At 30.9% G+C, this 15,335-nt stretch overlaps 1 protein-coding gene across 1 annotated transcript in view; it reads right to left on the minus strand.

Moving 5' to 3' along the window:
- The window catches only part of LOC118179714 (polycystin-2-like), a 143,051-nt gene extending 128,068 nt beyond the window's left edge, over window positions 1-14,983 (minus strand). Inside the window, exons 1-2 of the mRNA XM_085821915.1 lie at window positions 14,852-14,983; window positions 12,715-12,916 (exon numbers count right to left, since the gene is read on the minus strand). Coding sequence (XP_085678041.1) covers window positions 12,715-12,913 — 199 coding nt within the window. The 5' untranslated portion in view covers window positions 12,914-12,916; window positions 14,852-14,983. The remainder of the gene's footprint in view (window positions 1-12,714; window positions 12,917-14,851) is intronic.
- Between the last annotated feature and the right edge of the window lie 352 nt (window positions 14,984-15,335).

Below are 15,335 nucleotides of genomic sequence, written 5' to 3' on the forward strand. Positions count from 1 at the left end.
TGTAAAATTATTAAAACAAAAAGATAATTTTGTTTGATTTAAAACGTAAACCATGGAAATTAACATGCCTTCTTTCAAGATATCTTTTTCCAATAGTTTAATGCCTAGACGCACTAATTATGATTGATATTTAAAATCATATGTTTCTAAAGCATATATGATTCATAAATATGTATTCATATGATTCATAAAAATGTTATATTTTCTTATTCCAAAAAATTTGTCATATAAATACAAAAAGAAATTGTACTTGAAACGTTTCAGTCAGTGAAAAGAAAAGACAATATAAAATATGTACAGTTTTTATCCTTAAAATCTATATAAAGGAAATTTGATTAAGTTTTTATTTCACTAAATTTTATTTTTAATTAAAAATCTACAAGAAAAATTAGTCGCTTCAAAGTTGCTAGGCAAAGAATCGCTACAAAATAGAATCTCACTCAGAAATATTAATTTTAATTTCGCTACAGATTTTTGGCGAGCATAATTTAAGATATTCTGAAAATTAAGAAATACCGAAGAAAACATTCAAAATTGTTTTAGAAAGTTGGCCACTGTAAGTTCAACAAGTAACTACAAAATTTTCGAATAAAATGTATATGAAAAATTAAATAATACTTTTAAAGTGCTAAATAAGAAATGTCTAAATCTAAAAGTAAATGTAAGCAATCCTATTTAAAGCGACTACTCAAAATTCCATATCTGTTTAATCTTGAGTGAATGTGGTGAACTTGCGTAATGATTAAAAACCAATGTTTATTATTCTCAAAAACACTGTTCGTCTTAGAGGAAGATAGTCACCAAGAATGTTCACTGCAAGTATACATTATTTCTAAAAAACAACAACAACAACAACAACAACAAAAAAAAAAAAAAAAAAAAATGCTGCACGAAGATTTTCGTGATTTTCCTAAAGTATAATGTGCATGTGAACCAGTTCCTGAGAATGTACTCCACAAAGGAATCCCACTCCTTAAGCAGATAGCCGTAGTGTGCTTTGACATAATCTAATAAATCCAAATCCTACTGAAATATTATGCATAGCTGACTTTCTTCATAACTAACAACTCGTCATTCAAGTAACTGACTGCACGCTGTGCATGGAAATTTTAATGACATTTTAAGAATAATAATAAAACAAGAAATAATTTTCCCTATAAGAGTATTAGACTAACAAAAGTGAAGAAAATAATCTCAAAATTAACTTAGCAATTTTTTTATAAATAAGGTCATGCAGTTACTTACCTTCCTTTTTCTAATCTTTTTTAGATAATACTTTTCATAAAAAATTACCAGTAAAAACTTTATAAAAATGATTTATTAATGACCACTGCTAGTTAACTATGTCGGTTTAAAATTCTATTAAGTGCTATAAGTTGCATTAATTTTCTATGCTTAAGTCTCCTTCTTACTTTTTCAGCAAAAATTTATTAGTTAATAAAAAATATGAAAAAAAAAATTATCCTTCTTTCCATCTTGCGCTCACAAATCATTACGGGAATATCCATTTACAGTTATTAAAGCCTGAAAAAAGCATATCTGCGATGTTATCGTCATGCGATGATTTGTATATACTTTTTTTTTACCACGATATTTTCGACGACGATGTTTTTAAACTGCGAAGTTTTTGAACCGCTTTATTTTCGACGACGATATTTTGTACGACGATGTTTTAGAACTGCGATGTTTTCTCTTTGCAATGTTTTCTCCCACGATGTTTTGTAGCACGACGTTGAATAAATGTACCTTTGAAAAACATTTGGACTATACATAAACCAAAAGGAGCTTTAAGAAATTCATAAATACCATTATGCGTTACAAACGCGGTGTATTTTGTGCAGTTTTCATCTATGTCTACATGGAAAAGCCATTTTTCAAATCTAGGGTCGTGAAGATTGATATCTTTGATTGTTCTAAACGATCAAGTACTTCCGGAATTAAAGGCAGTGGAAATTTGTCTTTAATAATCTTCTTATTTATTTTCCGATAGTCAATGCATAATCTTTTAGAATTATCTCGCTTGCTACACAAAACAATATGCGCAGCATAGTTAGAGTTGCTAGGCTTTATTATTTTTTCTTTCAGCCATTCATTAATTTGATCGTCAACAATTTTCTGTTCCGCGAAAGACATGTATCTTCTATTTTGACAGACAGTAATTTCGTCGCATAAATTTATTTGCATCTTAAAGTCAGACTGTCTATTTTTCCGAGGCTGGTACGAATAGATTAATTTACACAGTCTTTCTTTATGTTCCGCACTCGAAATATGCGATAAATCAATCTCGTTGACAGAAATAGCATCACAGATGTGAAAGGTAATTAAACTTCGAGCTACTTCCGCTTTCGGGGTTTTTGTTTATATTAACGGAGACGCCAGGCGATAGAGAAAGATCATAAACATTCTTCAATAACACAGCAATATTCAAATTTCCTATAACGCAACGAACGTTAGCATTTCGAGATGACTCAGCAGTTATGAAGTTTACATTACTTTTATTCCGATGCGAAATTATTTGATGGCCATTCTCGGTAAAAGAGAAGTTAAACTGATTCATTACATCTAAACCTAATACAGTTTGATTACATAACGACTTGACCACATAAATTTTCGTACGAAGTGAAAAACTATCAATTGGAATATCAGAAATAAAAAAGCCGATGGGATACGTTTGCTTTGATTCAATTCCGTTTAATGTGATATCGCTACAATTTAAACTTGGAGAACCAATCTGCTTGTGTAACTCCACGCTGCATATCGCCACATCCGAACCAGTGTCAACTAGACTATCAACTAAATGATTATTTATTTCTACAGTCTTCATAATTCTATCCTTATCAAAAATTCGTTGTATTAAAACCGCTTGTTTCTCGGGCTGGTCTTGACAATCAGTTGATTTATGCCCAAACTTTTTACATTTAAAACATTTTATTCCCTTCGATTTGTTTACACAGTGATTTGACTTATGCCCAAATTCCTCGCAATTAAAACATTTGATCTTATTTTACGTTATATTGATTTCGGTTTGATGACGCAAGCTTACTTCCATCTTTAACTTAAGTGTCTACTTTCGGTTTCGGATTTTTAAACTTATCATTGTCCGATCTCATTTTATCATAAAATTTAAGCCTTTGTTTAAATTCAGATATTGTTTCGCAACCATATAGTATAGTTTTCCTCACCACAGAATCGGGAATACCATCTATGACACATTTAATTAATGAAGCATCTTCAATATTACCTCGCGAACACATTTCTTTCATTTTCAAAAAATACTCATCTAAAGATTCATTAGGCATTAATTTACGCTTACATAACATTTCATGCAATTCAGCAGAATTAAAAGCTTTACCAAATTCAGATTTCAAAAGCTTTTTTAACTTACACCATTCATTAACTTTAGGTTCACTCTGAATAAATAGTTTCGCTTTAACTTTTAATGATCTTTTAGCAAAAACTAATTTAAGCAAATCACTCAATTTCAAAGAATTTATAACATCTTCAAATTCATCAATCCATTTATCAACATTTTCATATGCATTACCAGAAAAAGGATTAACAATACTTTCAATATCCGAAAAACTAAAATGAGGTTTAAAATGATCTTGAATTGGAAGCTGCATGCTGTTATTTACTTGAGACTCATTAAAACCAGGATTGTCTCTTTGATTATAATCAAGCATTATTTCAGAAATTTTATTAACAGTTTCATCTTCAATATCACTATTTTCTTCATGCAAAATATTTTCAAATAATACAGACAAATCACATAGGAAAGAGACAATTCGGGTTACGACTTCTGATTTTAAACCTTCTGAATTTATGCATAGTACATTACAAACTTTAATTAACTCATTCAAAGTAAAACTATTCTGCACTGTATCTATTTTCTTATTAAACTCTTCAGAATCTGGTTTAAATATAAAGCCAGAAAATTCCCGTAATCTTTTCCGGTTACTTCGGTCTCCATCAATATTAAAAATAAGCTTTTGCAAACTTTTGATTTCAGAACTTTTACTGTTCTTTAAAGCTCCTTCCAATTCTGGAATTTCTACTAACTTCATATTTTAAAGAAAGTTTTGTACTCACCCGACAAATGATCGTCTTCAATAGGGGTAATCCACACACTTAAACAGTAATCCAATATATCCAATAGCTTGTGAGAACAGTTCACTCAGTCAGTTCAATACACAGTTCCGAATCCTAGTGGCACACTTTCGAGATCGTTGATGAGCTCGTCGCCCGACGGTTGGTCGCCAAAGTTTGTAGGTTTTAATTGCAAAACAATAGAGCACGAATATTGCATTGTTAAATGCTTTTATTTTACTAATAAGATATAGATAAAAGTAATAAAGGTTAAGTAAAAATTAATGTTGCAGGAATGAATTATCAGTCCACAGGATGAACATTTCAGTCCTTTCACACAAACATCCATGGCTAGCTTTAAATAATATGATCAGCTTAAACGCCAAAGAAGACCGTCTGTCTTCTTCAATTCTTGAAGACAAGCAAGCGATCTGCTTCGCTCCACTCTCGCTCACATCTGGACGCTATCTCCCGTTGGTCTCGTCTGCTGCACACTGTGCTAGGCTGGGATGACGTCAGCTGGTAATTCGCTAAGTCAGCATCGGTCGTCGATGATCTCCACATTTATGTTTGGTAGCATGTGTCAGGGTGAAAAACTTTCCTCATTTATGAAAAAAACAAATCGCCTATTAGATCCAAATTAAGAAACATTTATCTGACCTGTTCTGAAAATCGCTACTGCAAGCAATATGCCTGCAGACATTTGAAAGCTAGTTGCTGAAAATCGATGGCAGGTTTCGAGATAAAATTATCAGGTATGCATCACCTTTTAGAAGGATGTTCTTATGTTCCTTCTATTTTTAAAGAATTTCAGCAATAGGTAACATTTTGTTTATATACTAATTTTTTTGACTACATAAGTGAAAATGGGTTCTACTTATTGTTGCCGCTTGCATCTTTATTCATTGTTGACCATTTGGCCTGCCTGATGTAGTAGATTTGACATGTCTGTTGCAGAAGACTTGCTTGGTACCAAGCTCAGTAGATAAACAATAATAGCACTTTTCCCCCAATGGTCAAGTTAAGTATCGCCACTTTGACTTACAGAAGTGGAAGAAAAGGAGAAGCAATTGCATTTAATTCCCCGAGATAGGGGAATAGTAGTTACTGTAGACCAGACTAAGGTTAATGACATCACATGTTCAAAGATTTCTGGTCGGGAAGAGCAAAAGTTGTAGTATAGTCACCTTGTTTGATACTTCCTACGAAATCTCCATCATTTTATCATAATCGACTCCGATTTGGCTAATTTCGTGCTGCAGTAAGGTTTGTATTCACTAGTGGATGCCTTGCTTGCCCTTGTATTTCTACCTACTTGATCTTGTCTACAGTTACGTGATAGTGTATATAACGAGCGCAAATTACGAAGGCTACATTATGCAATACTATGCACTTTTTGAACTATATTTATTATAGTTATTTTACTATAAACTTTAGAAATAAATATCAGAGTGAAATATAAACCAAACTTATATCAGAAGGTTAGAAACACTTAACAATTTATAAAAATATTTTGAAAGAAATTATTTTTCGTAATATCGTTAAATTATTAGTCAATGTTTTAAGCCCATAGGGCGTTAGCCCGGAAGGGCTATTAATTTCGTTTCGGGATTTTGCGTCGAAAATTTTAAATGTCACCAAATGTCATTGTTGCCACCAAATATTATCGCCTTGCATTATATTTAAAGAAATTAAATAATGAAGAATCTGCATAAATGTGTCTATGTTTCTCGCACTGTGAAAAAACGACGGTATCTAGAGCCATCAAATTTTGAATGACGTACATCTCCACCCGAATATGGGCATTTGGAAGTCCAAATTTAGAATTGGTTTTATTATCTATTTCCTATTTTGTAAAGAATTTATGAGTTTTCGGTTAACAAACTCAACGATTTCAAAGTGAGGAATGACAACACTGTAAGAAAAAAAAAATTAACTCCAGCACGCGAGACAGTGTATCGGAATTTCCAAAGATGCGCTATTTTTAAATTATTTTGTGATACTGCTGTTGAGTTGAATTTTGAGTTTTAAGACTTTTATGGAAGAACATGAAATTTAATAAATAAATAAATAAAGGTAACACACAAAACATTAAAAAAGCGCTCCTTTGAACGTAATATAAAATCTGAAAGCCTTCAATTTTTTTTTTTCCCAGAAGGGCTATTAATTCGTTTTGGAAATTTGAGTTGAAAACTATGAAAAAATGTCCGTTTCATTTTTCAAATTGTTGCCACCAAATATTATCGCCTTGTACATTTAAAGAAATTAAATACCGAATATGGGCATCTGTCAGCCCTAATTTGGAATTTGGAATTTGTTTTATTACCGGTTTCGTATTTCGTAACACTTTGATCAATTTTTGATTCACAAACTCAACGATTTCAAACCGAGCAATGGAAACACTGTAAAGAGGGAAAAACACACACACGCATTACTATCTCCAACGCGCGAGACTATGTACCGAAAATTCTAAAGATATGCTCATTTTAAAATTATTTTGCTATATTGCTGTTAAATTGGATTTTATGATTTAAGTGCAAAGATCATGATATTTAATAAATAAAGGTACCACACAAATCTTAGAAAAAAAAAACGCCCCTTTGGTTGTAATGGAAAATCTGAAAGCTTTCAAATTTATTTAAGTTCTTTTTTATTTTATTTATTTAGTTTAAAAAATATGCAAATATAAGAATTTTTTAGTCAGCTACACTGGCCTATTCTAGTATGTACATATTAATGCGGTCAGTACGAAACTATTCATTACGAATTTAATAAAAATGGTTTAAAATAAATTACTATGTTTTATCTAATAGAAGTAAAAACAATATTAAATTTCCACTTAAACCGACTAATAATGTTTTTTAAATTTTTCAACTAAATATCAAAATAAGCGTTTTTCAAATGAGTAAAAACTGTAAGCTAGGAATTCATTCACAAATATTTTATGACTTCTGTTACATGTGACAAAATAGAAACTGAAAAGTTGATATCATGGATATAAGTCCAAAATTTCTAATTCGGAATTTTATTTGAGATAGATCATGCAAAAATGATACGATTTATCATGTCATAGACTTAAAGGTCCATTCTTCTTTAGCATTTGGAGCTGAGTCTATTAATGAGGAATATGCCTGTAATCAACGCCCCAGTCTCTAAATCAGTCACTAGAAGGAAACGAATTAATGAATGTGTTGAAATAAAAGTAAAAATGAATAAGAATGAATATCCAAAATATGTTCACGGAAAGCAACATTTATCAAACGAGAGGAAGCAAATCATTTTAGACAGAAAATGTTTTAAGTTTTCATAAAACGTTCGTCAACTAAATTGCATTTTATAATGCTTCATAAATTCTGAAAACTTAAACAAACAAATATTCGATAACACGTTTTAATACCAGAGCAGAGACTTAGTTATCGCAACACAAAGAACACCAAATAGTAAAGAGATGCTTAAGTAATAGGTGCTTAATTGAAACGAAACAATAAAAACTAAAAAATAGCTACGGGAATATGGCTTTAGTTGAGATGAAGTAAACAAAACTAAAATAAGGGGATGCTTAAAGTATAGAAGTTGAATTAGGATGAAATAAAGAATATTAAATGATAAGGAGATGCTGAAGATATAAATGCTTAATTAAATTCATATAAGGCGAATGAAGATGAATGAGGGAAAGCTTAAAAAATAATGATTTTATTTGAGCTTAAACAAACGTTGAAATTCAAAAAGATGCTTAAAAATAGCGCGGAACTGGTGCGAGACAACTAAATAATAACATTTAAGAAATATAAGAAATCTCTGGGGATGAGTTTGCGCAAACACAAAATTATCTAAATGCAATATTTAAAGAAAAAAAAGAGAACATTTAATATAAAAACATGAATAAAAATAACAGGTCCTTTAAGAAATTTGTATTTATTTCAGTTTTTCATCTTTCGATATTTCTTCCTTACCGCAGAAATTGGTTAACACTTTTTTATTATTTTCGCTCTCTTTTCTCCATTTTCGTTAATATAAATCTTTTTCTTATTTTTGTTATGATCTTGCTGACATGATATACAACTTACACGAGTAAATAAATCCTTTTTGTTTCACCTAGGTTGATTGCAACGTATCCAAGTACACACATGGCAAATAAAACGCAAAAGAAATAATTTTGTTTCCAAGGGGATGAGATTGAAATATCGTGACTTCACGTGGTGATTAAAAAGACCTTCTTCACTAGTAACACGATTTATGTGTTGCTATTTTAAATTGGTTTTCGGCTTAAAAGTACTCCTTGAAAGTTTTAACGAGTGTGAAAAGTCACGCTGACAGTAATATTCTACAGTAGAGAATAGTTAATTGTGAGACGGGAACATCCGAGAAAAACATATATTGAGGCTCTAGGTAATGGTGCTCCTAGATTTATAGAACAATATTTCGAAACGAAAGTATCGAAGATGGGTTTGCAAACTTTATGTTTTACCTTTTATTGTGTGTGTCTACGCGTATATGTGTGTAAGGATCTCTTAAAATTTTGAGTTGGTTAGATATCCTATGTTTGTCCCCAAAACTTATCAAATTGCTCAATATTAATTTACTGTCTTATTTCGCTTTTTACTTTGAAGATTTTTTGGCATTTCTAATGTCATAATATCATTAACTAACAAGAGGGCATAAAAGTTAAGAATGTGGTTGACTCATGTGCTACTAGAATGTTATAGTGAATTCAGTAAATGCTGAAATTTATGATAGCTAAAATGTTAGGAACTGTTTTATGAGAAAAAGCTTACATTAAATCTAAAACTAAGGCTAGGTGACCTGATCTATTTCAAAATATAAAAAAGTGATGTTACCTTTTGAACAAAACAAGCATTGCTAACGGTGTTGATAGCATCATCCTGCCGACACAAGCAATTGAAAATAATAAGTTCTTTTTTTTTTTTTACTTCCTTGTACGAAGTAAAAAGGAAGTATTGTAATCGCGAAAAGCTTCAGGCAGCATATTTCAACGAAAATATCCACTTTGACCGCTTTCGAATGCAATTTAACGATGTTTTTGAGTGATATCTGTACGTAAGGAAAGAATAAAATACTCTTTTCCTCCAAAAAAAAATTATAAAACTGCTTTAAAATGAATTCTGAAGAGAATTTTTCGTGGCGTCTGTACGAACGTATGTACGTACTTATCTCGCATAACTCAAAAACGAGTAGCCTCAGAACGTTGACATTTTGTATAGAGGACTGCTATAACATGTAGATGTGCACCTCGTATTTTGGTTGCAATCGGCCGCACCAAACGTATATAAATATATTTATATATATATCCACTCTGTTACTCGGCTCAGTGATCTCAGTTTCTTTACTCTTATATGTTTGTAAATTGTAAATTTTTGCTTTAAAAATGATTGAATTATGTTGTTCTTATCTTCCGGTTAAGGTTTTATGCCTTTAGTAAATCTGTATGCAATATTTTTAGAATTATCAACAATTTTAAAGTTGTTTAAGTGCCGCTAAACCTAATAATTTTTTTTTGATGGCGGCCATTGCTTGTTTACATTTGAAACAGCAGGATAGTGGATTTGTTGCCAATCTAGAGAAACGTAGCTTCGCAACAACAAAGATAACGCCTTCATTTATTATTGCAAATTAAATCATGCTTAATCCTTTCTGGAATTTTTTCGAGGAAATAAGTGTTTAAGAATTACTTCGTAATTTTTAATACAGATATTTTGAGTTTTTATGTATTTTTGCCTTGTCGCGAAGTGAGAACGGCATTAATTGAATGAGAAATACTCATTCGTCTGTGAAGAGCTGTTTCTTTTTTGCTTTGCTTGCTTAATTTCTTTTATACATCGTTCTAGCTTTATTATAGTATTTGAATAGAACATGTGGCAACGATTAGATAATTCTTTAAATGATATAAATTTTGTGCATTCTGAGTTAAATATGAACGAAATATAATACTGTTAAGTGAACCTAGCGCTAGAGTGTCAAAATGTTAAACAAATAGTGTGAATTTTAAAGACTGCATTTATTCTATTGTAGTTTATGCGCTATCAACAAAGTAGATTTAATTCAATCCAATAAGTTTAAATGAAATACAAGAAAAAATGCGTATAATTTAATATTTCGTACAAGGAAGTCATGTGGTGCACACATCAGATATTTTTATTTCTGCGAAAGTCAGAATTCGTCTTAAACAAACCATAAGTCACTTGAGTAGTGTTGAGGTTCGGCTAAAGTTACAACAGAGAAAGATCAGATATCCTACAAACTATCCATTCCAAAGTAGGCCATTTTTCTTTTGTAGAAAAAGTGAAAGCACACTCCTGAAAGCTTCTGCATTTGCTAATGGCGTATACATATTCCCAGTCTTTTATTTCACTATGCATGCGGGAAATATTCCCTATTCTAAACTCCAAGTTCTAAATTCTTTTATTGAGCCTATATAGCACATCTTTCATCAGCTGTCATCTTCCTGGACAAATGACCTTGCTGACCTTCAATTCATGAAAACTTACTCAAAGCTCTTGTCTCTATGACTACATTTCATTAATTCCTTTCATAAATTTTCATAGATCTTGAAACTTTCATATGAGTATTCTTCGAGATACTTCTGTAGCAAATACCACACTTCTGAGCCACAAAAAACGGAAAGTCGAAAACTGTATTTTTCTATTTTGAAAAATTTACGCATAACTAAAGTAAATTGAAGTATAGAAATTGTTGCTTGGGGAGCATAAGTCTTAAGTATGGATGAATGGCATGAAATAAAACTTGGCAAAAGAACATATGCATAATGATAGAAAACTAAGATAAAAAAATTCTAGTATTTCAGAAACAACGCAAACTTTCTCTGTGAAGCATATATTAACATGTAACCTCGTTCCTAGTAATGAGAGCTTCTAGAAACTAGACTCAAAATGATAACAAATGAAATATTTGAGATGATATTAAAATAGTTTACATTTTATATGAAAATTTATTATTGCTATTGAGGTGGAAAATATCCTCTCCTAGTTCCAAACTAATTAAAACAAAAATTTAATTTTTTAGAGTAGATATTTTGAATATGTAACCCAAAAAGAAGAAGTATTATCAAAGAAAGAGGGCATTGCTAATTTTTTATGCGCTTCTGGTTCAAAAATGCCTGATGACTCTACAGGTTTACTAGAATAAAAAAAAAACATATAGATAAGATATCATTTAGCAAAGAAAAATTCTTAATGTGGTTCTTGATGTAAAGTTCAGGTTCTTTAACATGGGGCAATGTAAGTTTTCTTTATTTTATCAATGTGTTAAATCGCACTTGCAAAGCATCTATGCTGTAAATTCCTCAAACGTTCAGATGTTATATAGAGAGGAAGAATCTATTTTATTAATAAAAAGGCATTAATTGGGAATTCAAACATGTTTATAATGTGATTTTGCAACTAACAAGACAGGAAAATAGAATAATAATGAGATTATTGTGTTTAATGAGATTTGTGATTAATCTGAGAATTTTAAACACTTAGAATCAAGTAAATTTAGTAATAAAAATTTTAAACACTTACAATTAAGTAAGAAACATAATTTAAACGGTAAAACTATGAAAACGAGCTTGAAAATTAAATAGAGTAGCTTCTAGCAAACGTTATGCTATTAGAAGTTAGAATATCATACTTTATCATATTTTTAGGATTTCAGCTACATAAAATTGCGTAAAAGTTGTAATAAAAAGTGCGTAGTACTCCATAAATGCTCATTAAAATAGGTGAAATATTGTTGATGGTCAATTATTATTTCATTACTTCTATTAAATCTAAAATTATGTCCCAAATACCAATTTCTTTAAAAATGTACATAAAGAAAATAAATAATTACGTTTTTTTATAGCTTCAATTATTCTTATAAGTGTACAATTCGTTAATGTGTATTAAATTTCTTAAATTTTTTATAAGCTTAAAATATCATCGTACTTGGAATGCCATATAAGGATACGAATATCATTTTTGATAATTAGTGATGTAAAATTCAGAATTTTTTTCCTTTGTTGAAATGAGATGTAGCTTGTTAAAATTATTAAATGGCGATGGATTGATTACACTTTTAGGTAAACCTTTGGAATATTTCCAGTTGATTTTTCTCTAACAACATATAAAATGTTTGAAATAAAGCCTGTAAAATTGATTTCAGATATTTATAGATGTGTGAGACAGATACGAAAGAATTCAAAATTTATAAAATTTCATATTTTTAGAAAATCACTTTGCGCGATGTTACCTGTCATGACTTATCGCAAATACTGCCTTATGGGCCATTAGAAATCGCTGCGAAAATTCCATTAAGAGCAGATTGGCAATAATATTATTGTTAACGCGTTTTAAAAAGAAAAAAAATTAAGTCTAGTGATACTATAATAAGATAATGTTCCATATCGACGACATAATTTATTACATGTTAATATAATTTATTTTCAAATAAATGCTCATCTCCTGATCTCAAATGATAAGAATTATAAGTGCCGAATACTTTATGAGTTCTGCACGTAATATCAGCATTATTACTGACGGACAAACTTTTAGTGCATGTTGCATAACTTTCATATGGATGAGAAATTACAAAATAGTATTAACATTTTAGATAATAGTATACGCTCACCTTTGATGCTGCGCATACAGCCATGCCAACAACCAGTTCTTTCTTTCTCAGGTATGATATCAGTTTCATCTGCTTGTATATACAGATCGTCTACCATTATCCCTTCATCTTCAATATCTTTGTTGGAATTCCAAGCTTCACCTACTTCATCATCAGCCACAGAAGGTCTTCTACGCTTGGCCACTTTCTGATTGGACATTATCTGGAATTGTTAGTTAGGTTAATTTCCAATGCTTTGATGCAGTAGTAATACTACACAATGGTTTATATTTTGCATATATCTATTCATATAATTGACGGACTTCTATACTAACAGCTGAATGTTTTGAAACTCATTTTACTTTTTAAATTTCAAAACTGAGGAATTAACAGGTTAATGGTTCGGTATGTTTCCGAGTAGTTGTCTTTATAAATTTATTTCTATTCATTATCTATAATACATGACCATTTTTATGCGTGCATCCATCCATTCTTCCACGGACGCAGGATTTGGTTTGATTGATTATGGAAAAGCTCTCTGGAGCTATACATTTAAGGGCAGGGATGAATTTGTGGGGGAATTTGTGAGGTAAACTGGCTCGTATACATGTTTTACATGAAAAAACCAGGAAAATGCCTATACAGCCAGCCGTTTGCCTGGAATCGAACTCGGATGATAGCTACCAGTGTTCAGCTATCAGCGTGGCACATGAACGTATGCATAAATGCATACATACATGCATGCATCAATCAATCTATCTCTAATTATAAACATACACAACTTTTTGTTCAAAAACTACTACGCGAATAAACAGAAGCGTGTGCCTTGGAAAATGAAGTCAAATATAAGTCATTAATTACCCGATCGGATATTTTTCTTTAAATTTTACCAATATTCTGCGGTATTAATTTATTTAGATAAATTTATTTATAATTTATAATTGGTTATAACATAAAATTAGTTAATATAATTACTAAATTCCAATTTATGTTCTTTTCTAAGTATCTAAAAAACATTTGAGAGATTAAATTAATTTTCATTCACTTGCACTCATAAAATTGCTTAGAACATAGCATAGAAGTACGGAAATAATATATAAGGTATTTTTCTCTATCCGTACCTCATGCCTTCGTGATGTACCTGGAAGCATGCTCGAAGAGTTTTCGGGAGGTCTAAAGTTCGACATTGTTGATTCTCTCAGTGTTTTGACATCGAAAAATTCTCATTGACTGTACGAGTGGCGCCTGGACTAAAAGGTAGTGGAAGATAGTTCGCCACCAGCAGGATTTGGCAGCTGGGTCTCCTAATGTTAAGTCACTCTTTAAAAGGGGGAGTAAATAAGGTATTTTCTTCCTCCTTTCCGTATGCCTTCCTGGTGTAATTGGAAGCACGCTCGATGCGTATTTGGGAGGTACAGAGCTCGAATCCTGGTGAGAGTATTACACATTTTCACGTTCCTGCATCGATATAACCTAATGTATCTAATGACAAACGGATATAAACCAATGACCTAATGATAAAATAAGTCTGAGGGCTCTGTTGAAAAAAGGGGAGAATTGTACGAAACGTACGGAGTTTGTTCAATTTCATTTTGATAAATTAAAAACATATAATTAGATCATTAAAAATATCTAAATTATTAACATTCAGAATTTATCTATATGTACTTAATTTTGTCGCATATAATATATCTGGGCATAACATAACATTTTACAATCCAATAAATGCCAATAAAGACGCAGTCTAATTTTTATACCTCCTTCAGTTCAGGAAGAAAACTTTCACAGATCCTGAAATATTGCATTATTTATAAAAACGACAACAATAATTTTAACTGGCTTAATCTGAGTAATTTTTATAATAAAAGAAAAGTAAAAAAGTAGTTAATTATTTAATTATGAGTTGCGAGGATATAATATAATTTATGAAATCTTTCTAAAGTTTTAATGGTAATGAATTAAGATAATAATAAGTATATGATAATAATAATTAAGAAGTCTAGGATGAAGTCATAATTTTTTTCTAATTATGAATTAAAAAATATCCTTTTTATTTACAATATTAAATTTAACCACAGTTTCAAAGACTGCCTCCCATCTTACGATCATTTCCCATTATAAATTTCGAATAATTAATCTACTGTCTTTATAATCTTACCTTGCACTAATTACCTCAATCAGAAGTAGGAATGGAAAAAAAGATTGTCAAATTTTAACCATTGTCAACTGTAGATTCTCACAGGTTTCTAGTTTGCCACTGAAAAAACAACTCTTTATGAGCAGCTTTCAAAAATGGGTGTATGGGAATGCAGATGGGCGGAGAGAAGAAGCATAGCTTGTTGCTAGGAGATACAATGTTCTTCGCGTGCGGATGATATGATACACAATCTATATTTTAGCATTCTCACTGCACGCACTTGCATTACACAAGGGCTCGACCTTTCAAGAAAGGGGTATTTTACACACGGAATCAACAAATTGAAGTATCTAGTCTTTCGTGACTAGAGCTTTCAGTGTTAGGATGTGATTCCTTTCATATTTTTAGCTTATATTTGTTTTTCTCATTTGCAAATGATATATTTAAGCTAAAACTTCATTTCCAACTTATTATTTTCAGATGTAAAACAGAAGTATGCGTTTTT

This window comes from Stegodyphus dumicola, chromosome 8, assembly GCF_044657685.1.
Source record: "Stegodyphus dumicola isolate Sdum_Otavi_A_Nest chromosome 8, ASM4465768v1".
Taxonomy (NCBI): domain Eukaryota; kingdom Metazoa; phylum Arthropoda; class Arachnida; order Araneae; family Eresidae; genus Stegodyphus; species Stegodyphus dumicola.